Source organism: Triturus cristatus, chromosome 7, assembly GCF_964204655.1.
Source record: "Triturus cristatus chromosome 7, aTriCri1.1, whole genome shotgun sequence".
Taxonomy (NCBI): domain Eukaryota; kingdom Metazoa; phylum Chordata; class Amphibia; order Caudata; family Salamandridae; genus Triturus; species Triturus cristatus.
The window spans coordinates 271754785-271782233 of NC_140590.1; the positions used below are offsets into that span (position 1 = coordinate 271754785).

The 27449-nt window shown below is 47.8% G+C and overlaps 1 protein-coding gene across 1 annotated transcript in view; it reads right to left on the reverse strand.

Annotated features, from left to right (window-relative positions):
* TSKS (testis specific serine kinase substrate) overlaps positions 1–27449 on the reverse strand; it is a 332589-nt gene that overhangs the window by 109805 nt on the left and 195335 nt on the right. Inside the window, exon 3 of the mRNA XM_085614340.1 lies at positions 328–426. Coding sequence (XP_085470466.1) covers positions 328–426 — 99 coding nt within the window. The remainder of the gene's footprint in view (positions 1–327; positions 427–27449) is intronic.

Genomic DNA, 27449 nt, shown 5'->3' on the forward strand with positions numbered 1-27449 from the left:
CGTCAGGGTGGGACAAGCGTCAGAAGAAGGATGTGGTATTAAAGTCTGTGGGTGTGCTGGGATTATTTGCCAAGCACCATCTCTATGAAGCTCTGCAATTGCTCTCTTTGGCTAAAAGAGAGAAACAGGATAAGCTACAGGCACTCAGAAACTTTTAACGGGGTAACTGAAAAGATTTGGTCTTCGTGCTGGCTGGTGCTAGGTGTTGAAGATCTTGGCCTGCCAATGGGAGAGACTAAGTGAGGTATTAAGCAAGTGAATGGAAGAATGTTAAGTATCTATCAAGATAAGAGTGTGTATCATCATAGTAAAGTATTTGAGACGGACCTGCAGCAATTTAACATTCCGGTTGATTTTGCTGGTTTTCCTCTTCAGGTCGGTGACAGAATCCTTGGTTCTTCCTAGGCCGGCGCTCCTCACTTCCTCCTTGAACATAGAAGAGAACGTCAGATCTCTAGCAATGTATCACATTTACCCAGTCTTCCTAAACACGGGTTCTAACAGTTATGCTCTGGTGAACTGATGCAACGGGACGTGGTAACCAAAACCTGCAGCCCAAAATATTTGCATAAGAAGCGCCTTAAAAGCAAGGACACAGTGTAGATGAGTGACAATATCAAGATCAATAATATCGACCTACAGTCATAGCGCATCCACTACATTGTCAAGGTAAAGAGATAATTATTATCCTTGTTCCACATTGACTTATTTTGATTTTTCTTGCAATGCCAGGGTTAGGTGACTGTAGTGGATGTGATACAAATGTCATATAATGCATGCGATATACCAGCAAGGGAAGCAGCATTAATTTAGGAGTTAGAAATATATACATATAGATATATATATAGATATATATACATATAAACAAGGTGACCCCTGAGCCCAGGGATCAATTGAAAACGCCCTCACTTGATCACTTGATTGGGACAGTCTACCCGTGATCAAGGTTTGTGTGAAGAACCGAAATGCGTTGGGCATGGCGATGTTTGCTAATATGCAATAAAAGCAACTTGAAAAGCAGCGGATTCTGAGTGAGTGTGTTTTCAATTGATCCCTGGGCTCAGGAGTCACCTTGTTTATAATTAACCGGCTGCCCTGCCGGAGAAAATTCGCACAGCGCCACGACAGGAGCGCCGACGTTCAAACTGAGGGCGCCACTGGATTTAAAATATATACATATATGTATGTATGTATGTATGTATGTATCTATGTATGTATCTATCTATCTATCTATCTATCTATCTATCAATCTATCGCTACGCTCCAGTTGTACCCTGGCTTCCGCACTCTCAAGCGGGTGCTAAGTCGTGCGAGGGTTTACTCGCACACATATCAGGCTCCAAACAGAACTTTGACCAGCACTCACAGGAGAAGAATTATCTTTTTTATTGGATTATTTGTGCACTCACAACAGACGCTTTTCGGCAAAGCGCCTATTTTAATATTGTAGGCCGCCATTTTTCTCTTTTTTATGTGAACAAATTTAATTACGTCATGTTAAACAACATTAAAGACAGACTTCATGTTATAAACAAAAATCTGCACCATCTTGTAGCATGAAAATTATTTTTTCAATATATTAAAATGTTTCCCACAATTTTATGTTTCAGCATTATTATTTGTACTCATTTAGTTTTAGAATCATCACTTGAGGTTTCAATGATTTCACTATGTTTGACATTAAGTCCCCTATCCAAAGGGGCTCAGTTCCACGGTTGTGCCCACCAATGGGCAATATTTGGAAACTCTACCCGGTTCCTTTTATCTTGCCCTGTATGGGCTTCTACTCAAATTAGAACCATGTTCCTATTATCACCGGTGTGTTGTCCCTTGTCCGCGGGGGACTCAGTCCCTTACTATTATGCCCACCGATGGGCATTTTTGAGAAATCAATCCCTTCACTCCGCTATCTTGCCCTGTATGGGCATGTTTATGCTACGTGTATGCATTGACCTTCATCTATTTCTTTTCACAGGTAGCTCATTTTTTTTTTGTCTTATGTCATCTTTCATAAGTGAACCCCCAGGTCTTCACTACAATTCAAACCCATGGGTGTTTTTGTTACTAAATCTATTACATATCTTGATTTCAATCTGTGAAGCTTCAACTCTATGTCCACACCTCTCACATCGTGGGGTATCTGGTCCAGACAAAAGAATTTAAGCAAATTTCTATTGCTTTGATGGTAAGATTAGAGGCATCCTTGTTACTGATCGCCGTCATGCGTTCTAGGATCCGTTTTTTTGCCGGATGGATGGTGCTTCCTATATACTTCAACTGGCATGGGCATATTAGGCAATAAACAGTATGTAGAAAGGCAATTCATGAATTTCTTAATCTGTTAGGTTCTTTTAAACCTGGAACCTCATAGGTGGATACTTTGCTGCTATGCGCACAAGCTTTACATTTGCCGCATGGGAAAAAGCCTTTCAGATGTTGAGACCCCTTTCAGCTGTTCTCTAGGTAGATGACTTTCTACTATGACATTCCTGATCTGCTGTGATTTTATCAATGAATGGATAGGCTGATCTCTCCCTACTTGGTGTTCCCTTGTGTATGGACAAAGCTATACCTCTCTGAAGAGGTCTAATGAAAGCAAAACACATGTCAGGGGTTGCTTTTATTAATTTCAGGTTGGCTTGGTTGGTATTTTTACCAATTCAAAGCTGTAATACTGTGCCTGGAGTGGTAAAATGCTTTTGTCATTTCACAGCTCGGCATGGATAGCACTGTGCTAGTCCTATGCCTAAAAACGTTGCTGTAGAAATGGAAAAGACTTTGTCCCTTTCTGTCTCGGCGTGGATGGCACTGTGCTACTCCTATGCTTAAAGACAGACAGAAAAGCAGACATTTCAGGTAAGCAAATTTCGAAATATAAGTATATATGTATGTATATAGGCAGGGTAGGGATACCCTCATGCCTTAGGCCCCACGAGGAATTCAGAAGGATCACCCGTAGCTGCAAAAAATAAAAATGCAAAAAATGCCACAATCCTGCAAAAAAAAAATTATAATAATACCTGTAAGCCCTGTACTCCAAGGGCTTTGTTCATAAAGGGGAGAGGGGATGCATGGCCCTGTTCCCCGTGCCTGCTGAGGCCTTGGGAAGCACACCCCCATGGCTAAAAACAATATTTATGAGGAGGGGGACACAAGTCTGCCCTCCTAGAGCCATCAGAAGCACCGGGGAGCCCATCCCCAGGGCCGAACAAATTACGTATGGGGAAGGGGCTGCATGGTCTCAATGCCTAAGCCATCAGAGGCACGGGGGAGCCCCTCTAGGGTGGAACATATGAATTGGGAGGAGGGCCATGTGGCCTCCCTCCCTGAGCCATCAGAAGCCCCATGGAGCCCACCCTCAGGGTCAAAATTAGTGCACAAGGGGAGGTAGGCTGCAAAGCCCCTGTCCCCGAGCGGCGAGAGGCCCCAGGGAACCCACACACGGGCCGAAATGTTGTAAAATGGGGAGAGGGGCTCCCATAGAACATGTTATTAGTGATGTCATTTGTGAGGTCATAAGAGGGCACTGCAAGGGCATAAGTTATAGATATGCGTTTCAAACTTCAACAGCTCTTGATCACAGGCCAATGTCGAGTGAGGCAATAAAAATACACTGACATCGATCTCCCAATAAATATCATACCGCCCCCAGTAGGCCTCAAGATGAGTCGCACAGATGCTTTATGGTGCCTGTAGTTCTGCTGCATATTCTTCCCAAGTGGGTTTTATTGAATCTGATTACACTTGCTGGCTTCGCTGTGGAGTAATGAGGAAATAAACCTGTTTGGGAGTGCATTCTCGCCAAGGGCAACTTCTTTTCTTTCATTAATACGACTAGTCCAGCCATGACAGTGCACCACTGCATCAATGCGGGCCTCATTTACAGCCATTAAAGGGACAACAGGTCTCTAGGAATACCCAGCGAGATCAGGAATGTGTCTTAGGATTCACCCTCTGGGGTTTGGACATTTTGTTTTTCATTTTTGTCGGGTTGTGGGCAAACCCACTTGGGAATTATATGCAGCAAAACTCAGGCACCATAATACATCTGTGCTACTCACCTTGAGGCCCACTGGGGGCGGTATGATAAAGAGCTGTTGAAGTTCGAAACGCGTACGGCCTGATGAATCAATCTGATTACACTTGCTGACTTTGCTGAAACCTGTTTTGGAGTGCATTCTCGCCGAGGGCAACATATCAGATAACTTTATTCGATTTCATATCATAAAACTATAAAAGCACAAGATAAAACACAGGATAGAATATGATACGTACACTCCAAACGGGAGCATACCCGGTATAAACATATTATATATAGTTTAAAAATTGTATGTATGCTCTTAAAAGTATCTCATTACCAAGTCACCAGAGACACACTTAAATACCTGCTAAAAACACTCTAAATGGTACAATAAAACCTTTCACTTCATCAAGTTATGTATATTCTTACTACCCCAATACCCTATATTTGGACTTACCATTATGATTTTTGTGCTTTCAATTTAAAGGATCTGAATTAGAGGTGAATTTGAAACAATTGTAACCTAAAAGTGGATCCGCAATTTTGGTGGTATATCATCTATGCATACTAAGTGCCTGAAGGTAGGGCTGAGTAAGGGAATCCTATTATAGGAGTTGCAAAGTCTGCAGACTTTCATTGCTGGAGAGTGCGCCTCAGGGTTATTGTCTGTAGACAAAGAGGCTGAGGAAAAAAGGATTGCTTTGGTGCTGGAGAATAAGTTTTCGGGTCCAGTCTGGAAGCCAACAGACCCCATTCCCCATGACTATTTTCCTTTATCTCCGTCCCTAGCAGCATGGCCTCGAACCCATGCAATGCTCATAAAGAGGCCACCCTTTGCAGCTAGGCGTCACCCAGGGATGGAGGCTTTACATGTTTATATCTATACTTCCTGGAGATGTAAAAATCTGGGGGTTGGAACACCAAGGAGGAGTTGAGGGTACATTTGGGTAATGATTGAACTGTATATTGTTTATGATTTTTCCTGCAGCCTTGTTAGGCACAATTTATTGATGTTAACTTGATATTGTTTATTTCCCCTTCTTTTACAGGAGGAAAGATCGGGATTTCCATCTGAGATGTGGTTTTTAGGTCTCGCCTAGCGTTGCAGTGCAAAGCACTGCTCGCTCAGCGAGAGATTTTGTGGCGGAGGGGTTTTCAGAAAGGGGCTCGAAGCCCCGCCCCTCATTTCCATTGGCTTGCGTCACAGTTTATGCTAAACGGTGGCCTGCCATTCGAAATAAGGTTTTTTGGTTGATACCCTTTCGCCTCCGATCCAGACTGGGTCGCCTGCTTTGCTGCTGTCGCAAAGCACTTTCTTATCTTCATGGGGCCATGTGTTTCTAATTAGAAACACATGGCCTCATAAAGACAAGAGATCGATGCTTGTTTATGCAGTTATTAGGTTTTTTTTTTATTTGAATGTGTACCTTTACCGCTGACGAGTAGTTATCAATCCCGAATATTCTTAGCACATCGTAAACGCACTTTTTTTTTGTATGGGGGTGACAATGGTGGTCCAAGCTGGCGAATGCAACACAAATATCAGCTAAATTTCAGGCTGATAAGCCAGATTTTTTTTCTTTTAAATTCTTCAGATTTCTGCAAATCAGTGCCCCTTTGCACGCTTTCTTTTGTCACTAGGTTGTCACTTATTCTTCCTTCATTAAGGAGCTGTTTTGTATGGTTACATCATTATCAACGTATCTTATGAGAACGTATTTTTCTCGTCTTCACTCGTAGCTTGCAGCTCGAATAATGTATTTCAGCTGCCTCCGTTTTTACTAATTTGTCTTACCCGAACAATGCTGAAGTACACCTGATTTTCTTTAAATATATCTACTTTGTAACATTTCGAAGTTATTTAGTTGCCAACTTCCGATCCTTAGGTTTGAAATGAATCACTTCCAGGTGCCGTTATTAACGAGCGGGTGTCTCCAGACACGAGCGGGGGGGGGGGATCCTGGTCTTCTAAGGCTGGAGTATAAGCAGAGACGGGGATCAGTGGTTGAGATTTAACAGAATACTCTTTTGTATCCAAACGTTGACCCCACGCACTCAGCTGCAAACGCACCGTTGCCAGACCGTAACTATACACGCAATGTCCTCAGATGCGTTATGCGCGTCACAGGGAACAGCATACCCCAGTTGTAGGCTTTTGTTTAACAAACTGATGCATTCTGGGAGTTGTATTCCTCGTTCACCCTAAATAAACTATGGATTAAATGCAACGGAAAACCATTTGTAAAATAAAAGGCCAGTCCTGGTACGTGTTTATGCCCTTTGACAGGGGGCTCTGGATAGCCTGCATACAACCACTTATAGGTACAGAAACATAAACCTGAAACCCAAAACATACACACACACAAAAGCATACTCCAAGCATCAGCCTAACAATTCACGACCCACCCGTGTAAAACTGCAATGACTCCTAAAAGGGGTTAGAAAATCCATACACGGCTGATTGTGTTTCTTCCTGTTTTTAGGAGTATGCATTATTCCGCAATCAATTGTGGGATGTTGTGCTTTCCGTGAGAAATATAATGTATTTTTTGTTTGTCTACACATTTGGGGCATAATATATATAGAGAGAGCAGAAACAAACAAAGCGAGGAAACGTCCATTCCCGTACAACATTGTGCACATTGGGTTTGAGAGAAGCAGAGGTTATATATTTTTTCTAATATCGATGTACAAATCCTCGGCGTAAATGTCCAGTTGTGTCTCTCACACACGCACTAACACTGTATTTTTCATAGGACAACTAAGCCTTTGCATAGACATTTAACCGCACCCGTGTGATTTGCACATATTGTAGGCCCCCGTCAACTAGTTTTTCCGGGAGTGTTACAGGCAGTCAAGTCTCGTAGACAGAAAAACAATGGCCGTAGATTGTTTCGCAGTTGGTGCAATATTGTTGGAAAGGCTTGTGTAATTGCAGGACCGCAGCGAAACACCAATCAATACAAACCATTAACATTCTGACTTGAGAGAGTTTTAAGAAACCGGGCGACCTTCTTTGCTCTTCCCTCGCGTGGTGCAAATGTTTAAACATTAATGCAGTTTTGGAACATCTACATCCACTGTTAAATGACGGCTAGTTATTACGTACTCTATTTTTTTACTTGGAGGCATTCATACATTGGTTATGTGCGTGTGTATAATATATATTTCGTGTGTGGCTTTGAGATCTGTTATTTTTAAGGTTATGTAATGTTTATATATCAATCTTTAGGACTTTAAAATATTTGGTTAGAGCAAAATCAGTTCAGTAGAATTTGTTCAAAACCAATTCCGTGAAATTAGTGCGTTATTTAAAAGATAGCAAGTTTAGATCGAGTATGATTGTCTATTTTTTTAAAAATGAACTTTTTAAAAATGAACTTACATTTTTTTTTTTTTTTAAATCTCGTTTTAAGTCCTTAAGTAACTATTCCTTATTGGGTCACGTAGATCGTAAATGCCGTTGATTCTGTAAAGATCTTAGAAATTCTTCAAGCGAGAGACGGGGGCCCCAGGGGGAGCGGAGAAACAGTCTCCCCCTGGGGCTGTTCGCCCGAATGGAACGGGCCACGTTAGGGACGTAAGGAAGAGGCGCGCGCGTAGTTCGTTTTTTAGTCAGGTGCGCGTAGATTAGGGAAGCGCAAGCGTGGGGAGAGGAGGAAACGAAGTGAGGAAACGAAGCGAAGACAGAGCTGAGGGAAAAGGTTTTTCCCTGAGGTGATAACGGACTGGAATCGACGGGGAGGAGCAGGAGAGGCATGGAGGACGACAAGCAAGTGAGGACAGCAGTGGAATTCTTGAAGAAGGCAGGGAGAGAAGACCTGCTGTCAGCTGAGGCGAGGGATGCGTCTGCGCCCAGGGGAAGGACAATGAGGCGTCGTGCTGCAAGCGGAGTGCAGAGGGCAATAGCGGCCTGCTTGCCTCAGCAGGCTGGTAGAACAAGAAGAGCCACGCGCCTCAGGAGCGGAGATGCACATAGCAGTGAGGACAGAGGTATGGCAAAACACCTTGCACAGCGCCCGGTGATAGCAATGCCTCAGGGAGTTTTAGAAGGTGCCATAGCAGGGCGGGAGGTTAGCATGAGGGGGGCCCCATTGGCGATGTTTAAGGGGCTCATTTCCAGGAGAAGTAGAGTGAGGGGCAGGAGGGGTGGGGGGAGGGGTACTGCACCATGCCTTTTAAGCGGGGAGCAGCAAGGTAGCGTGGCGAAGGTGGGAGCGGAAGGCCAACAGGTTAGTGATATGACAGAACCTCTGGGTATGACTTTGCACACTAGGGGGGAACAAGGTTTTCCGTTGGTGGATTATTCTTCAGACACAGGGAGCGACAGGGACCAAGAAGAGGTTGTGGGCATGTTGCGGCCAGCGCAGAAAAGGAATAGGCAAAGGCCTGGTGGGGGTACTGGTAGCAAGGGAGTAAGTTTGCAGCAAGCGGGGGGTGCAGGTTTGGGTATAGGGGAGGAAGGTGTGGATTTTGTGGCGCAGGCGGTAGAGACAGGTGGTGAGTCCAGTGCAGAACAGGATGAATGGGTATATGGCGTAGACCAGTTGGGTGGGAGTTTGTGGCAGGGCGATAATTGGCCCTATCATAGGTCAGAGCCCGACATGGAGGAAAGTATTTTTCCGGAGCCTAGGTTACCACCAGGTCAAATAGCGACAGGGGATTTAGCAGAGATAGGGTGTGATGAAGGGCAGTGGGTTTGGGTGCCACACTCAGGGCAAAGAGGCGAGGCGCAGGAGAGGGAGGCTGCTAGAAAATCACACTTTGCGAGTGTACCAGTTGCGGAGCAGACTACCGGTGGGAAGAGCGCCCGGAGGTTGAAAGCTGTTTCTGGGCGGACTGTAGCTCAAGGCGAGCAGCGGTCTCGACAAGCGCCACAGGTAGCGGTGGCTAGCGATTTAGCGCCTCAGCAAGAGAAGTTCAGTGTGGATTTTTCACAAAGATGCAGAGCTCAAGCGCAGATTCGTGTTCAAGATTGGCGCCTTTTTGACGGAGGGATAGGAGATGGAGCCCTGCCTAGCAGTAGTAGGTAAAATGTGGGGTATGAAGAAGAGGGTGGGGATGAAGAGGTGATTTGGGATGAAGTTAGAGAGGAGGACAGTACAATCCTGCAGCAAATCAGAACGAGAAAGGGGTAGGGGAGGGAGGGAAGGGGTCAACTGCCTATGTTTCTACCTTACAGAAGTCACGTGCGGACCTGCCAGTTGAGGAGTCTCAAAAGAAAAGACGTCGAGCGTGTGTGCCAGTGGGCATGAGGGACAGAGCAGAACATCTTCCTAGAGGTACGACACCATGGTGGGAGGTGTGGGCCCCTTCGGTTACACATTTTGATTTATCACAGGTGAGGGATATACACAGTGGCTCGAGTCAGCCAAAGGTAATGTCGAGTAAGGTTGGGGGGAAGAGACCTCAGTTGTGTAACAAACCAAAGACAAAGTAGGGAGTACGACGGTGCAGAAGACAGGGGGGGACACGATGCAGGCAGAGGGTAAAGTAGCTAAACGTTTACCTTACATGGGTTTAGCGATGCCCCTGGGTACACATTTATCTTTAAAGACGAAACAGAAAATTTGGGACCATGAGTTTGTCGACATCTTTAAATTACTACATAGGGAGGTCCAGGCAAAAGAAGGTTCCAAGGAAGAAGAGTGGGAGCTAGCGAGGCGGCTAAGGGTTCCACGTAATGTGGAAAATTGGAGATCTGCGTTTCTCATTTTTGCCAGCATATATACGGAGAAATACCCTGAGAGAGCAGTGTCCATTTTTAAATATATGGATGTGGTACGAAAAGCTCAGCTGCAGTTTGGGGGTTATTGCTGGCTCAATTATGATGAGGAATTTAGGGCCAGGATGAGCATGGCAGCAAATAAACCATGGGGTGAGGTAGACGCAGAATTGTGGCTCCAGTGGATGGCTGCAGCTCATCCTTTGGCGACTACTCATACTGCCAGCGGTCTGCCGGTTACATGTAAGCCCTTTCTGCCATGTCCCGCTCTATCAGGGGCGGGTGTCACGGGGCGGGGACAGGCGGCTGGGACTGGAGCCTGCTGGAATTTTAATAGGGGATTATGCACCAGGCAGGCGTGTCGCTTTCGACATGAATATTCACAATGTGGGGGGCGACATGCAATTACCCAGTGCTTCACCACATTTAATGCAGCTGGGGGGCAGAGAGGGCCCGAGCAAGGATGGGGGGCCAGGGGTAGAAGGGCACCATTACAATTTATGCCAAAAGGCGGCTACGCCAAATAATTTGGAGGCGATGATACCATGGTTGGAAGCATATCATGATAAGACAGAGGCTAGCACATTGTTTTGGGGTTTTCTGGAGGGTTTCAAGATTAGTTATCAAGGGCCCAGAGAAGGTCGGTGGGCAGATAATTTGAAATCCGCAACGGATTTCCCTCACATAGTTCGAGCTAAGCTGTCTGAAGAGGTGTCATTGGGCAGAGTAGCCGGCCCGTTCGAGATGTGTCCCTTACCTATTTTGATTATTTCGCCTATTGGGGTCATCCCTAAAAAGGCAGTTGGGGAATTTCGAATGATCCAGCACCTGTCTTGGCCAGAAGGACATTCTATTAATGATTGTATTGCCCCAGCAGACACAGCAGTGTCTTACACGTCGGTTGACGAGGCCCTGAAGCAGGTGAATTTTGTAGGCGAAGGTGCGCAGCTCGCTAAATGTGATATCAAGTCGGCGTTTAGGCTCCTCCCGATTCATCCAACCGATTTTGAATTGTTGGGAATGTATTTTGAGGGGCGCTATTATGTTGACAAAGTGTTAACTATGGGGTGTGCGGTGTCTTGCGCCCTCTTTGAGCGATTTAGCACCTTCCTGCACTGGGTTTTTTCGCAGAGTTACCAGCACGGAGCTTCCTGTCACTATTTAGATGATTTCCTTTTCATGGGTCAGGCAGGTACTAGGCAGTGCCAGGCAGCCTTGGATGTTTTTTGTAAATTGATGAAGGAGCTGGGAGTGCCATTGGCGCCGGACAAAACAGTAGGGCCACAGACCTGTTTAACATTTCTTGGCATTGAAATAGACACGGTAGCACAAATAGCCAGGCTGCCAGCAGGAAAAGTACGTGAAATTCGAGAATGTGTGGAGGAAGCATTGGAAAAAACGAAATTGGAGCTTAGGCAGGTACAGCGCCTACTTGGCTATTTGACGTTCCTTTGCAGAGTAGGACGTTTTGTCGGGCCTTAGGCATGGCGCTGTCGGGAGCCTAGCGGCCACATCATAGAGTCCGCATATCCAAAATGGTGAAGGAAGATTTGAGAGTATGGTTGGTTTTCTTGGAGGATTTCCACGGAGTGCCGTTACAATTCATTGAAGACCGTTTCATCTGGCAAGTACAGATATATTCGGACGTGGCTGGTTCCAAAGGTTTTGGTATCTTTTGGGGCGGTCGGTGGTGTTCGGAGCAGTGGCCAGCGCACTGGATGACACAAGGGCGCAGCATCGCCTTTTTAGAACTTTTTCCGGTTTTGGTAGCGCTGGTCACATGGGGCAAAGAGCTTCAAAATAGATCTGTGTTGTTCAATATTGATAATATGTCTGTGGTGAATCTACTCAATCACCAAAAAGCCAAAGATGTGAGAGTGTTACGCTTGTTACGGGAGTTTATATTGGTGAGTTTACAATGGAATATTATGTTCAGAGCCAAACACATACCAGGGGTAAACAACTGCATTGCTGACGCCCTTTCACGTTTTAATTGGCAGCTTTTTCGCGAACTGGCGCCAGGGGCGGACGACAGCAAAACCCTTCTGTCAGACAGCATCTGGGCGTTAGGGAACTGACAATTGAAAGGCTCGTGGAAAATTCAGTAGCGGACTCCACAAGGAAATCTTACAGACAAGCGTGGTTACAATTCATGAGTTATGTACAATGTAACGGCAGGGGGTGGAAGAAGCAACAGTTTACTTACATTATCTTACACTTTGTTCTATGGCTAGCGAAACAAGAGTTGTCATCTAATACCATAGCGGGTAAACTGGCTGGGGTATCCTTTTATGGACAGCTACACTGGGGCTTTGACCCTGTTGATGGCATTCTGGTGCGAAGAATGTTGAAAGGTTTGAGCAAAAGGAGGGTAACAAGGCGGCTGCCTAGAGCCCCCATTTCTTTTCAGCTGCTGCAGAGACTGGTGCAACAATTACCACATTGTTGTTATAGAGTTCATGAGGCAGCATTGTTCAGGCTGGCAATGATCTGGCTCTTTTTTGGAGCGTTTCGAGTGTCAGAGATACTGGGGGGCAGAGGGAAGGGAGGCCTACGTTATGACGAAGTGATTTGCGAACAGCAGAGGCTTCGGATTTGGTTACGAAGTTCAAAAACTGACCAATTGGGGAGGGGTGTTTGGGTTTTTCTGAATAAAAGTGGCCTGGTGGAGTGTTGCCCAGTTTTAGAGTGGGAGGGATTTCAGGACAAATCCATTACCACCACAGCAGCTTATATTTTTGTGCATAAGTCAGGCCACCATGTTACCAGTACACAGCTGTTGGGGGTGCTGAGGAAGGTTTTGTTGTTAGTGGGAGAATCACCTTTAGAGTATGCGACTCATTCATTCAGAATAGGAGCAGCGACGGACGATGCGAAGTTGGGGTTAGGGTGGGATGCCATTCAGAGAATAGGCAGGTGGAAATCCAGGTGTTGTACACGGTATGTACGCAAGTAGATTTAGTAACTGTTGGGAAGGCGTGCTAATTTCTTTGTATTTTATATTAGGTGATATCCGCGCTTTGTCCGGGAAATGCCACGTATGGATCATCGGACATTCATTTGTCAAATGGCCAGGCCTCTTCGCTGAAAGACAGATTTATGGATGCAGCCTCGGCCTCCCAAGTGCAGGACATGAGTTGCTTTGGCATGGAAAAGGCGTCATGAAATGGAAGGACCTGTTCCCGACTCTCAGAAGATTGAGTTATGATAGACGGCCGCCAAATTTGCTGCTGATCCATTTAGGAGAAAATGATCTCGTATCGCTTTCAGGTCTTACACTGTTAAAAAACATGAAATTAGATCTAGCGGTTGTAGGAGAGTAGGGTCTGCTTTCTATGTTCACCCCCACTTTTTGCTTTTGCTTTACTGGTTTTCGACTTAGATGTGGCTGTGGGCCTGCTGATCAGACCCACAGCCCTGCTGTTCTCTCTCTAAATTAATACTATGTACTATAGGTGCATAACCCAATTGGATAGGATCACCTTATTGGGCCCTGTACAGTGTACCTTAGGTACCCAGGGCATAGGTGTACCCTAAGCCTACCAGGGGCTGCAGCATGTATTATGCCACCCCTGGCCTGGCCTTCCACTATGACACAACTGGCTGATCACTCAGCTGGGGCAAGGTCATGTAATCACCCCTTGCTTAGGTGTAGTATTCCTATACCAACCTTATATATAGACACATGTGTACCTATCAGCCACTCCTATGGCAGGCCTTAACAATCCTGGAGGCAGAGTGCTTGGTAACATGTGAGATGGTGCTCTAGCATGAGCTGAGCCTGTCTGCAGCTTTCGGGACCATGTCCTTATAGCTGTTCTATGATATAGCCTACCATATACTCTTAAAGTGCCTTATAATCTTAAACGGTTATGGTAACTATGGTTTGGCTTTATCAAAACATGTCGTGTAAGGTTTCTAACACTTTGGAATAATACCCCCATCCCATTTCTGGGGATGAGGATATTATCCCTCCCTTCTAGAGGGAGAAGACATGTTGAAACCTACTTACCCGGTTAAAGTTAACCAGAGCCCCAGCATCACAAAATGGATGCTGCTGCCACGACACAAGTCTGACCTCCTGCTGCTGGGAGTGATCCCGGCACGGTAGGCTTGGACAATAGGTTTCCTGCCTTGGGAGGTGCAAGCACCATTCCAGACAGGCCTTAATGTATTGGGGCAGGGAGGGATGAAAGAAACGAGACACTGCCTGGGGCACACAAGGTGTCCCATGCATAGTCCAGTTCAAACCGGTGCTGGGGCACTCCAGCCCCAGTCCTGGCGTGAAACTGGACAAAGGGAAGGGGATGTATCCACCCCCCTCCTAGGTCCCACCCATAAGGCGTGACCAAGCAGGCAACCCAGCCCCCCAGATTAGTATAAGTGTGGTAGCTGGGCCCCAGGAGATTAGATTATCCTGAACCTGCAACTTGAACAGAAACTCTGGACCTTCGACATTCGACGAAAGAAGAAGACTGAAGAATCTCCCTTGTGGCCAAGGAGTGGCTACCCTGTGCAAACAGGCACCATCAAGAGACTTACCCTTTGCTTTGCTGAAGTTCTACGAGGGACCGACTGCAGAGCCTGGCCAGAGCCTTGACTTCCAGACTTCTCCGACCCTGATCTACATCCACAGCCGAGCTGAGATCCGTGGAGGCGACGAGAGACGTGGGACCGGCTACCTGGGAAAAGTGGCGAGTATCTTCCAGCGCAGCTTCTGAGGTACCCTCGAAGTTGTGCACCAGGGATTGAGAAGCCCCAACCCCAAGCACCATCTGCACCGAAGATCAGCCCCCCACACTCCACGAGTCCTGCGTGGGGCCCTTCTGCATTTTCCTGCTTGCCGCGTCTGTCCGGTTGCTTGCCCGTTGGCTAGCGGCCTTTGCGACGACACACCTTTGAATTTCCACTGCTGGTTTGGCTCCTCCAGACTGGCTCCTGCTCCTCTGCAAAAGAGAAGCACCCCAGACCTTCCTGGTCTGCACAAGAAGCAAGTCCTCCATTCTTCGTGGGTTCCGCTTGCCAAGGCTTGGTGAGTCCTAGTTCGACTTCGACGCCGCCGACAACAAGAGCCTTCGTGGGACAGCTCGCCTCCTGGTCGTCCTCGACGTCTCCTGGTACCCGTGGCTGCTGCGACAAGCTTCACCTCTTCACCTGCATCTTCACGACATCGCCTGGTTCCTTCCTGGTTCCACGTGGTCACTGGCTAGTGACCCAGACTCTGTCCCTTCTGCTTGCAGGTATCCTTCCTTCTTGATCCCGGCCTTGGGATCCACCGGACACTCTGCACTGACTGCCTGTCAGCAACTTTCCTTCAGGCATCCATAGAAGTCCACGACGAAACCCAACGCAAGTTCACACCTATGCACCCGCAGCCCGTGGGCTAGGTAACTTGGGTACTCCGGTGCTCACAAGGGTATTGACTATCCTAGGGTATAGTTTCCGATTCTCGACTTTCTAGCTATACCAGAAGTGTCGTAAAACTGCTTATTTCTAACTGCAAGTGATTCTATCGACTTTTATGCATTACGCGTGAGTGTTTCCACTCTGCACCTGAATCCCGTGGGCCTCCCACTTCCTAACTGTTGGTAGTGTAGTGTAGCCCCAGCGATTCCCTAGGCCTAGGCCTATTCTATTTCCGTGACAGTGGTCCTTATACCACTTCTTTAGTATATGAATTGCGTGGCCCCTAGGGCCTAACTGTATTACTTACCTGTGTGACTTAATGTATGCTTAAATAAGACTGTGTTGTACTTACCTCGAATCTCATAAAGAGTGCTGAGGGTTTGACTAGAATAAATAAACTTTATTTTATATATATATCTGTTGTGGTGCCCTTTCATTTGGTATTCAAAGGATTATATATGGTATAACAGCTGGCTTCACATGCCATACAGAGTTTAGCCTAAGACTGCTCTTGTCCATGCTACCACTAGGATAGCTGGTCTATAAGGTTGACTTTACAACCAATCACCATAAGGGTTGTTTGGACTGATACAAGGTGTACACTAGAATTAGTGACATCATATATCAGCACATTGGTGGGCAGCGGTTGGGATCTGAGCTTGCTGTTGTAATACCATTGTAATCTTGAGATACTAAATTGAAAGATCACACAGATATTGTTTAGGTACATATAACATAGATTATAATACTTAAGTCCTACTGGACTTGGTTGTTGTAGGTTGAAGGGCCTAACACACCCTGACTACAACTACTAGAGAGGTTTAGTAGATACAACTAGTGTAGGTAGGTGCACACACCACACCCTCACTAGATCATGTCTCTGGGAGGAGATCAAGTAGATTCTCTCTCAGGAGGGGTAGGTCTGAGAAAGATCTCCTCTAGATATGATACCCTAACTTTTCAGGAGATGAGACAATTGTGTACCTCCAGAAAGTTAAAACAGGGTGCAAACCCTACCCTCCTTCAGCTAGTAGAGCTCCTAGAGGAATATGATGCTCTTAGGGCTTCCCAGGCTGGTACCCTAGGTACAGGGGAGGGTCTACCCACTACAGATGAGTCAGATGGGACTTCAGATGTGGAGGTAGACAGCCAGGGCAAAGTAGGAAGACTTAGCCAGGCTAACTTAAGCTTACATGGGAGTCTGCATGGGCTTCCCCCATTCAGACCCCTAAGTGGACTTAACCAGAGAAACAGGAGAGACAGATCCCCTTCAAGGGAATCCATCCACTCCCATGTCTCTAGCATCTCTAATGCCTCTTCTCACAGGGGAATGACTTCCCCCCCAGAGAAAAGAGCATGAAGCCAGAATGAGGGAAGCTAATCTAAGGATTGAGAGGGAAGAACTTGCCCTTGCCAAGGAGAAGCTTGCTCTGGCTAGAGAGCAAATGTTAAGTGGGTTAGAACCCACTGGTGGCAGCAATATCCCTAAGGATAGAGACAGGACCTATGATAATAGAAACCTGAGCAAGATTGTCCCTCCCTACAAGTGTGGGGATGACATCCGCAAATGGATAACTGCTTTGGAGAGAGCTTGCAAAGTACAGCAGGTACCCCAAAGTCAGTGGGCAGCTATCTTGTGGCTCTCCTTCTCTGAGAAAGGTAGAGACAAGCTCCTCACAGTTAGTGATGAGGATGCTGACAATTACACTGTCCTGAAGAGTGCTCTAATTGATGGGGTTGGCCTAACCACTGAACAATACAGGTTGTTGTTCAGGGATACCCAGAAGACACAGACTCAGGACTGGACTGACTATGTAGATTGTGCCACTAAGGCTCTGGAAGGCTGGCTAGTGGGAAGTAAGGTTAAGGACTATACAGAATTGTATAATTTGATCATGAGAGAACAAATCCTTAACAACTGTCAAAACCAGCTACTGCATCAACACCTGATTGATTCTGATCTGACTTCTCCCCAAGAATTGGGCAAGAAGGCAGATAGATGGGTCAGGACTAGAGTTAAGCAGAAAAACCAGAACCAGGGTGGTGATAAGAAAAAGGCAGACCAGAAGGGTAATGATCAGAAACAAAAAGACCAGAAGTCTTCACCAGGCCCCCAAAAGGCTCAGGGGGAGGGTGGTCCCAAAAAGGATAAAAAGAAAGATGGCCAAAAGAAACCATGGTGCAACTATTGTAAGTCCAACTCACATTGGTTTAGTGAGTGCACCAAAAAGGATAAGCCCCCAGCCACCATTGCCCCTAAGGCAACTGTACCCCCTAGTTCAGCTGTAAGTGGTGGTTCCCAGCAAAAGGGTGGAGTAGGGTTAACCCTGGGAACTGAGGAGGATTCTGGCCTAGTCAGGATACCTACTCAGGCTGTTCTGATCTGTGATGGGGACATAGCTTTGTCCTCTACTATAGGCCCCAGTAACCTGGGCAAGTACAGACAGACTCCTTTTATCAATGACAGGATGGCTCAGGCCTACAGGGACACTGGGGCTAGTGTCACAATGGTGACACCTGCCTTTGTGGACCCTGGACAGATCATACTAGGTGAGAACTACCTAGTGACCAACGCTAGCAATGCCACTACCTCACATAGTGTGGCAATTGTTAACTTCTCCTGGGGAGGGGTAACTGGCCTCAAGAAAGTTGTTGTTAGTTCAGACCTTCCTGTGGAGTGTTTACTGGGCAATGATCTTGAAACTTCAGTTTGGTCTGAAGTGGAGTATAGGACCCATGCAGAAATGCTGGGGATAGATGCACATGTCCTTGCTGTGACCAGGTCACAGGCCAAAAAGTGCACCACTGAACAAGTGCTGGATCCTGGAACTATGGACCAGTCACAAAACAAGAGAAAGAGCAGTAGGGTAAAGGTTGTGCCTTCTCCCCTGCCTCAGGCACTGGATCAGCCCTCACAGGAGGATGATTCTGAGAGCCCTGAAGGAACTGTCCTAGAAGAACTTGAAGAACTTGAACCTGATCAGGTTGAGTTTCTTGGGACAGGGGGACCTTCAAGGGCAGATCTGAGGCAGGCACAATTAGACTGCCCCTCTCTTGAACCCCTCAGACAGCAGGCTGCTGCTGAGGCTGCAGGGAATGCTCAAGGTACCCATAGAGTGTATTGGGATGAAGGGCTGCTGTATTCAGAGGCTAGAGACCCCAAGCCTGGTGCATCCAGGAGGTTGGTCATACCACTGAAGTTCAGAGGCTTCCTTCTTACCTTGGCCCATGATATTCTCCTTGCAGGACACTTAGGACAGGCTTGTCCCTCACTTTCACTGGCCCCATATGTCAGAAGATACCAAGGAGTTTTGTCGCTCCTGTGTCACCTGCCAAGCCAGTGGCAAATCAGGTGGCACCACAAAGGCCCCCCTCATACCACTACCTGTGGTGGGGGTTCCCTTTGAAAGAGTGGGCATAGATATTGTAGGACCAATGGACCCACAAACAGCATCTGGGCACAGATTCATACTGGTGATAGTGGACCATGCCACCAGGTATCCAGAAGCTATTCCCCTGAGGACCACAACAGCTCCTGTTGTGGCAAGGGCCCTACTTGGAGTATTCTCCAGAGTGGGCTTTCCAAAGGAGGTCATTTCTGACAGAGGTGCCAACTTCATGTCAGGATATTTGACTGCAATGTGGAAGGAGTGTGGTGTGAACTACAAGTTCACCACACCCTATCACCCACAGTGCAATGGGCTTGTTGAGAGATTCAACAAGACCCTAAAGGGAATAAATAAAAGGTTTACCAGACAAGCTTAGGCGAAGATGGGACATCCTTTTACCCTGCCTTCTGTTTGCTTACAGAGAGGTCCCACAAAAGGGGGTTGGCTACAGCCCTTTTGAGCTTTTGTTTGGGCATCCTGTAAGAGGACCCCGATGTTTAGTAAGGGAAGGATGGGAGAGACCTCTCAGACAACCCAAACTTGATATAATGGATTATGTACTTGGTCTCCGCTCCAGGATGGCAGAGTATATGAAGAAGGCTTCTAAAAACCTTGAGGCAAGCCAAGAACTCCAAAAAGCTTGGCATGACCAAAAGGCTGTGCTGACTGTTTACCAGCCAGGGCAGAAAGTGTGGGTGTTGGAGCCAGTGGCCCCAGCAGCCCTCCAAGACAAATGTAAATGTAAATGTATGTGTCTTGTAAAGTGCACTGCTGCCCTGAGGCGTCCTGGCGCTGTAGACCGCTGGGGAACCCGTCCTGGCTATCCCTGTGAGATGGTCCCTCCAGGGTATCTCCAAGGTGAAACCAGGCATCCCCGGCGAATGTGGGGGGCCGTAGTGGAGATGAGGCAAGCTAATGCCCAGAGTTGCCGAGTGTGTTCCTGGTTAGAGTAGGTACCGAGGCGAGAATTATCGAGTCCGTTTTGACCCTGGTCCACGACCCTGCCGCGTCGGGAATTGAACCCTGGTCCCTGGCCTATTCTCTGCTTACGGATCTGCCACCTCTAACCAGTGAGCCACACCTCTCCATAATAGTGTGGGGTCCAAATGGTCTGGACCCCACACTATTGTTGAGAAAAAGGGAGAAGTCACCTACTTGGAGGACCTTGGTACTCCCAGAAGCCCCCACAGGGTGCTTCATGTCAACAGATTGAAGGCATATGTTGACAGGGCAGACATGGCCTTTCTCATGGCTACAGATGAGGGGCAGGAGGAAGAGAGTGACCCTCTCCCAGACCTGTTGACTCAGAACCCTGATGACGGCTCAGTTGATGGTGTGGTCTTTTCTGACAGCCTCACTGTCCATCAGCAACAGGACTGCAGGCAAGTTCTGCAATCCTACAGACATATGTTCTCTCTGACCCCAAGTCAGACAAACTGGTGCACCCATGAGGTGGACACTGGTGACAGTCTGCCTGTGAAGAGTAAAATCTACAGGCAACCTGACCATGTCAGGGACTGCATAAAAGTTGAGGTACAAAAGATGTTGGAGCTGGGAGTCATTGAACCTTCAGAGAGCCCTTGGGCTAGTCCTGTAGTCCTTGTGCCAAAACTTCACACCCAAGATGGTAAGAAAGAGATGAGGTTTTGCGTGGATTACAGAGGTCTCAATGCTGTCACTAGGACAGATGCCCACCCAATACCTAGGGCAGATGAGCTCATTGACAGACTGGCAGCTGCTAAGTTTTTGAGCACATTTGACCTGACAGCAGGCTACTGGTAAATCAGACTAGCTGAGAATGCAAAGGCCAAAACTGCTTTCTCGACCCCAGGAGGACATTATCAATTTGTGGTAATGCCCTTTGGTTTGAAGAATGCACCTGCCACTTTCCGAAGGTTGGTGAATCAAGTCCTTACTGGGTTGGATGACTACTGTGCAGCTTATCTTGATGATATTGCTGTCTTTAGCTCCACCTGGGAGGATCACCTGGTCCACCTGAGGAATGTTTTAGAGGCCCTGCAAAAGTCAGGCCTCACTATCAAGGCCACTAAGTGCCAGATAGGGCAGAGCAAGGTTGTATACCTGGGCCACCTAGTTGGTGGGGGTCAGGTTCAACCACTGGAGAGCAAGATCCAGACCATAAAGGACTGGACTCCAACTACCCAGACTCAGGTCAGAGCTTTCTTGGGCCTGACTGGGTACTACAGAAAGTTTGTTAAGAACTATGGGTCCATTGTGACACCACTTAATGACTTGACCTCCAAGAAAATGCCAAAGAAAGTTCAGTGGACAGTAAGCTGTCAAAAAGCATTTGATGACCTGAAGCAGGCCATGTGCAGTGCACCTATTCTGAAAAGTCCAGACTACTCCAAAGAGTTTATTGTCCAGACAGATGCTTCTGAGTTGGGTGTGGGAGCTGTTCTTTCACAACTTAATATAGATGGTCAAGACCAGCCCATTGCTTTTATAAGTAGAAGGCTGACCCCTAGAGAGAAACGTTGGTCAGCTATTGAGAGGGAGGCCTTTGCTGCGGTTTGGGCCCTGAAGAAGCTGAGGCCATACTTGTTTGGCACTCACTTCAAGATTCAGACAGACCATAAGCCCCTCTTGTGGCTAAATCAGATGAAGGGTGAAAATCCCAAACTTCTTAGGTGGTCCATTTCCCTACAGGGGATGGACTTCACAGTGGAACATAGACCTGGGACTGACCATGCCAATGCGGATGGACTCTCCCGATATTTCTACTTAGAACATGAAGACTCAACTGGTCAAGGTTAGTTTAATGGCCCTAAGTTTGGGGGGGGGTTGTGTAGGAGAGTAGGGTCGGCTTTCTATGTTCACCCCCACTTTTTGCTTTTGCTTTACTGGTTTTCGACTTAGATGTGGCTGTGGGCCTGCTGATCAGACCCACAGCCCTGCTGTTCTCTCTCTAAATTAATACTATGTACTATAGGTGCATAACCCAATTGGATAGGATCACCTTATTGGGCCCTGTACAGTGTACCTTAGGTACCCAGGGCATAGGTGTACCCTAGGCCTACCAGGGGCTGCAGCATGTATTATGCCACCCCTGGCCTGGCCTTCCACTATGACACAACTGGCTGATCACTCAGCTGGGGCAAGGTCGTGTAATCACCCCTTGCTTAGGTGTAGTATTCATATACCTACCTTATATATAGACACATGTGTACCTATCAGCCACTCCTATGGCAGGCCTTAACAATCCTGGAGGCAGAGTGCTTGGTAACATGTGAGATGGTGCTCTAGCATGAGCTGAGCCTATCTGCAGCTTTCGGAACCATGTCCTTATAGCTGTTCTATGATATAGCCTACCATATACTCTTAAAGTGCCTTATAATCTTAAACGGTTATGGTAACTATGGTTTGGCTTTATCAAAACATGTCGTGTAAGGTGTCTAACACTTTGGAATAATACCCCCATCCCATTTCTGGGGATGAGGATATTATCCCTCCCTTCTAGAGGGAGAAGACATGTTGAAACCTACTTACCCGGTTAAAGTTAACCAGAGCCCCAGCATCACAAAATGGATGCTGCTGCCACGACACAAGTCTGACCTCCTGCTGCTGGGAGTGATCCCGGCACGGGAGGCTTGGACAATAGGTTTCCTGCCTTGGGAGGTGCGAGCACCACCCCAGACAGGCCTTAGTGTATTGGGGCAGGGAGGGATGAAAGAAACGAGACACTGCCTGGGGCACACAAGGTGTCCCATGCATTGTCCAGTTCAAACCGGTGCTGAGGCACTCCAGCCCCAGTCCTGGCGCGAAACTGGACAAAGGGAAGGGGTGTAACCACCCCCCTCCCAGGTCCCACCCATAAGGCGTGACCTAGCAGGCAACCCAGCCCCCCAGATTAGTATAAGTGTGGTAGCTGGGCCCCAGGAGATTAGATTATCCTGAACCTGCAACTTGAACAGAAACTCTGGACCATCGACATTCGACGAAAGAAGAAGACTGAAGAATCTCCCTTGTGGCCAAGGAGTGGCTACCCTGTGCAAACAGGCACCATCAAGAGACTTACCTTTTGCTTTGCTGAAGTTCTACGAGGGACCGACTGCAGAGCCTGACCAGAGCCTTGACTTCCAGACTTCTCCGACCCTGATCCACATCCACAGCCGAGCTGAGATCCGTGGAGGCGACGAGAGACGTGGGACCGGTTACCTGGGAAAAGTGGCGAGTATCTTCCAGCGCAGCTTCTGAGGTATCCTCGAAGTTGTGCACCGGGGATTGAGAAGCCCCAACCCCAAGCACCATCTGCACCGAAGATCAGCCCCCCACACTCCACGAGTCCTGCGTGGGGCCCTTCTGCATTTTCCTGCTTGCCGCGTTTGTCCGGTTGCTTGCCCGTTGGCTAGCGGCCTTTGCGATGATACACCTTTGAATTTCCACTGCTGGTTTGGCTCCTCCAGACTGGCTCCTGCTCCTCTGCAAAAGAGAAGCACCCCAGACCTTCCTGGTCTGCACCAGAAGCAAGTCCTCCATTCTTCGTGGGTTCCGCTTGCCAAGGCTTGGTGAGTCCTAGTTCGACTTCGACGCCGCCGACAACAAGAGCCTTCGTGGGACAGCTCGCCTCCTGGTCCTGGTCGTCCTCGACATCTCCTGGTACCCGTGGCTGCTGCGACAAGCTTCACCTCTTCACCTGCATCTTCACGACATCGCCTGGTTCCTTCCTGGTTCCACGTGGTCACTGGCTAGTGACCCAGACTCTGTCCCTTCTGCTTGCAGGTATCCTTTCTTCTTGATCCCGGCCTTGGGATCCACCGTACACTCTTCACTGACTGCCTGTCAGCAACTTTCCTTCAGGCATCCATAGAAGTCCACGACGAAACCCGACGCAAGTTCACACCTATGCACCCGCAGCCCATGGGCTAGGTAACTTGGGTACTCCGGTGCTCACAAGGGTATTGACTATCCTAGGGTCTAGTTTCCGAGTCTCGACTTTCTAGCTATACCAGAAGTGTCCTAAAACTGCTTATTTCTACCTGCTAGTGATTCTATCGACTTTTACGCATTACGAGTGAGTGTTTCCACTCTGCACCTGAATCCCGTGGGCCTCCCACTTCCTAACTGTTGGTAGTGTAGTGTAGCCCCAGCGATTCCCTAGGCCTAGGCCTATTCTATTTCCGTGACAGTGGTCCTTATACCACTTCTTTAGTATATGGTTTGCCTGGCCCCTAGGGCCTAACTGTATTACTTACCTGTGTGACTTAATGTATGCTTAAATAAGACTGTGTTGTACTTACCTCGAATCTCATAAAGAGTGCTGAGGGTTTGACTAGAATAAATACACTTTATTTTATATATATATATCTGTTGTGGTGTCCTTTCATTTGGTATTCAAAGGATTATATATGGTATAACAGCTGGCTTCACAAGCCATACAGAGTTTAGCCTAAGACTGCTCTTGTCCATGCTACCACTAGGATAGCTGGTCTATAAGGTTGACTTTATAACCAATCACCATAAGGGTTGTTTGGACTGATACAAGGTGTACACTAGAATTAGTGACATCATATATCAGGCCAACTTCTCACAGCGGTGATCAAGGATAACTGGTTGGGAACGACAATTGTGTGGACTGAATTTGTTTATCGGCAACATTGGAGGCAAGCGAGAGACCAAGTGGCAATGGACAGAGCACGCAAAAAGCTGAATAAAGAAATGAAAAACTATTGTGCGGGAATGGGCATAAGGTATCTGTCACATGGAAACTTCACCAGTAAAGAGGGTCAATTATTTAGAGCAGATGGGGTTCATTTGTCAGATTTGGGCCTGTCATACTACATTTTGGAAATCAGGGATTGTTTGTCAATGGAATTGGCTGTTGACCTGTGGTGCAACAGCAACGTTCGCTGAAGGTAGGTTACGGCTGCAATGTTGGTGGGGACAGGAAAACGCTTCAGTTTTCCTGGGTGGCAAGGTTCGGAGTGGGTGAGGCAGGAGCGGTCTTACCCGGCATCCCAGGAAGACGGGTAGGAAAAAGGGGAAGAAAAGAATGACAAGGTAAAGGTAACACAGAGAAGTTGGAAGGTTGGTTTAAAGTTTTGAAATGGGAAAATGTGATTTTAGAAATGGTTTTGGCTCAGTATTCTAAATTGTAAGAGAAATAAATAAATTGCCAAGTTATTTGAGAGTTTACCTGTTCTAAATAAAGTGGCCTTTCTACTATGCAATGATGTGTGAGGGTCAGTTGTTTTGGGCGAGGGAGCCCCAGGGGGAGCGGAGAAACAGTCTCCCCCTGGGGCTGTTTGCCCGAATGGAACGGGCTACGTTAGGGACGTTAGGAAGAGGCGCTCACGCGCGTAGTTCGTTTCTTAGTCAGGTGTGCGTAGATTAGGGAAGCGCGAGCGTGGGGAGAGGAGGAAACGAAGTCCCACCCTCCCAACCCAAAAAAAAAAAAGCCACTATTAGACAGGTTACTCTTGGGCAAAGTTCATTGGTAAAGGCAAGGTTCGGGGTGGGTGAGGCAGGAGCGGTCTTACCCGGCATCCCAGGAAGACGGGTAGGAAATAGGGGAAGAAAAGAATGACAAGGTTATGTTATGTTATGTTATTTGTATTTGTACCGCGCACAGCTGCCCCAGCAAAGGGGCGTCCTGGCGCTTTGAGAAGGTAAACACAACACAGCACTAAAAGCGGACAAAAGGAGACGAGACACAACAGATAAGCTAAACAAATAAAAAGGTCTTGATAGCCCGTCTAAACTGAAGGAGCTCATCGATGGCCCGGATTTGTGGAGGAAGAGAATTCCACCAGCTCGCTGCCAGGACTCGAAAGGAGCGGCCACCAATTCTGCTCAACTTAAAACGCGGGACCACTGCTAAGTTCTGGCCTAGCGATCTAAGAGTGCGTGAGGGGACATAGGGGATCAGCAATTTGTCCAAGATTTGTGGGGGAGTACCCTTTAGGATTTTAAATGCAAAGCAGAGAACCTTAAATCTAATCCTCTGCTGCACAGGGAGCCAGTGGAGAGAGCGCAGAGTATTGGACACCGAGCATCGCCTAGGCAGACCTGTCACCAGTTGGGCCGCAGCGTTTTCGAACCCGCTGGAGCCGCAGAAATTCTGACTGGTTTATCCCCGCCAGTAGGGAGCTGGCACAGTCCAGCCTGGACAGCACTGATGCTTGGACCGCCAGCTGTCTTGTGGGTGCATCAAAGAATTTGAGGATGGGTCGAAGTCCTCTGATGATGCCATAACAAGAAGCCGCCACCTTCTTGGTATGACAGATGAAACTCAGAGAAAGATCAAGCCACACCCCCAAGTTTTTTATCTCTGCCGCTGGGAGGGGAGTCACACCCAACTCCGAAGGCCACCATTTGTCATCCCACAAAGCCACCTGTTTACCAACCACCATAATCTCCGTCTTCTTGGTGTTTAACTGGAGACAGTTGGAATTCATCCAGTTAGCCACTTCCCGCAGACCATCACAGAACCTGGGAGCCTCCAGGTCTGAGTCCCCACTCAGTGTGACCGCCAGCTGCGTGTCATCTGCGTAAGAGACCATGGTCAGGCCCCACCGCTTGACGACCACAGCCAACGGTCTCACATACAGATTGAAAAGGGTGGGACTCAGTGAAGACCCCTGTGGGACTCCCTGGTCTAGCGGGTAGGATGACGACTTACCGGGCGGGATGGCCACCTGGAATGACCTATCCGTAAGGAAGGAACGAAACCAGTGCAAGGCGGAGCCAGAAACGCCCACCTCCTCAAGACGCCGAATCAGAATCCCGTGCAAGACCGTGTCGAAGGCGGCACTAAGATCTAATAACAGTAGTGCCGCCGTCCGACCGGAATCCAGCACGGAACGCAGATGCTCGACCATCGAGAGAAGGGCCGTCTCCGTGCTGTGACCCGCACGGAACCCGTTCTGGGTAGGGTCGAGAATGTTAAGCCTACCAAGATGGTCTGTAAGAGTGGCATTCACATGGGCCTCCGCTATTTTCGTGGCCCAAGGGAGAAGGGAGATAGGGCGGTAGCTTTCAGGTTTAAGGGGGTTAAGGGTCGCCTTCTTCAGAATTGGCGTGACTACTGCCTGCTTCCATCTAACGGGAACCACTCCAGAAGAGAGAGACAGGTTGATCAAGGACAGCACCGGGGTACGGCAAACCGGTGCCAGGGTCTTGAGTTGGGCCGGTTTCAGCGGGTCTGCCGGAGATCCAGACTTGATTTTGGCGCTGAGAAAGTCAAACACCTCCAGACACCTCCAGAGATAAGGGGGGTAAGATGGAAAGACATTCCCCCTCACCTAAGGTGCGACCAACCTGCTCTAGCATCAGGGAACCCGTTGGGAAAGTGCGATAGATGGCTTGCACTTTTTCATGGAAGAAAGAGGCCAAACCCTCACAATGTTAGTCCGAGCATATTTCCACTGCAGTTGCTCTCTTCGCCATCAAGTCCTTTAATACTTTAAAAATAAGTTTTGATGGATTGGCAGAGTTCTGAAACTGTTGAGCATAAAAGGAAGCGCGAGTTTGACACACTGCCCTGTGATAAATCTTGACCTTGGCCAGATAACATATTTTCAGATCTGGGGTCGTACGACTTTCTCCATAATCTTTCGGCCTGTCTACAGGCCTTCTTAAGAGATGCCAAGGAAGTGTCATACCAAGGGCTCGGCTCCTTCCGATGACACTTAGACCAACACATAGGAATCAGAGAATCGAGGGCACCAGATAACCATTCACAGAAGGAGTCGTATCCACAATCGACCTCGGTGAGCGGACCTAAAGGAACCTTCTCGAGCTGATGGTAAAAATCCTCCAGTCTTAATTTGTTCCAGTGTCGTTTAAGAACAAGTCTATCCTGAGATAGAAAACGAGAGTCAGACAAAGAGCATGCCGTTTTCACCAGCATGTGGTCTGTCCAGACCAACTGGGAGGAACCAGGAAC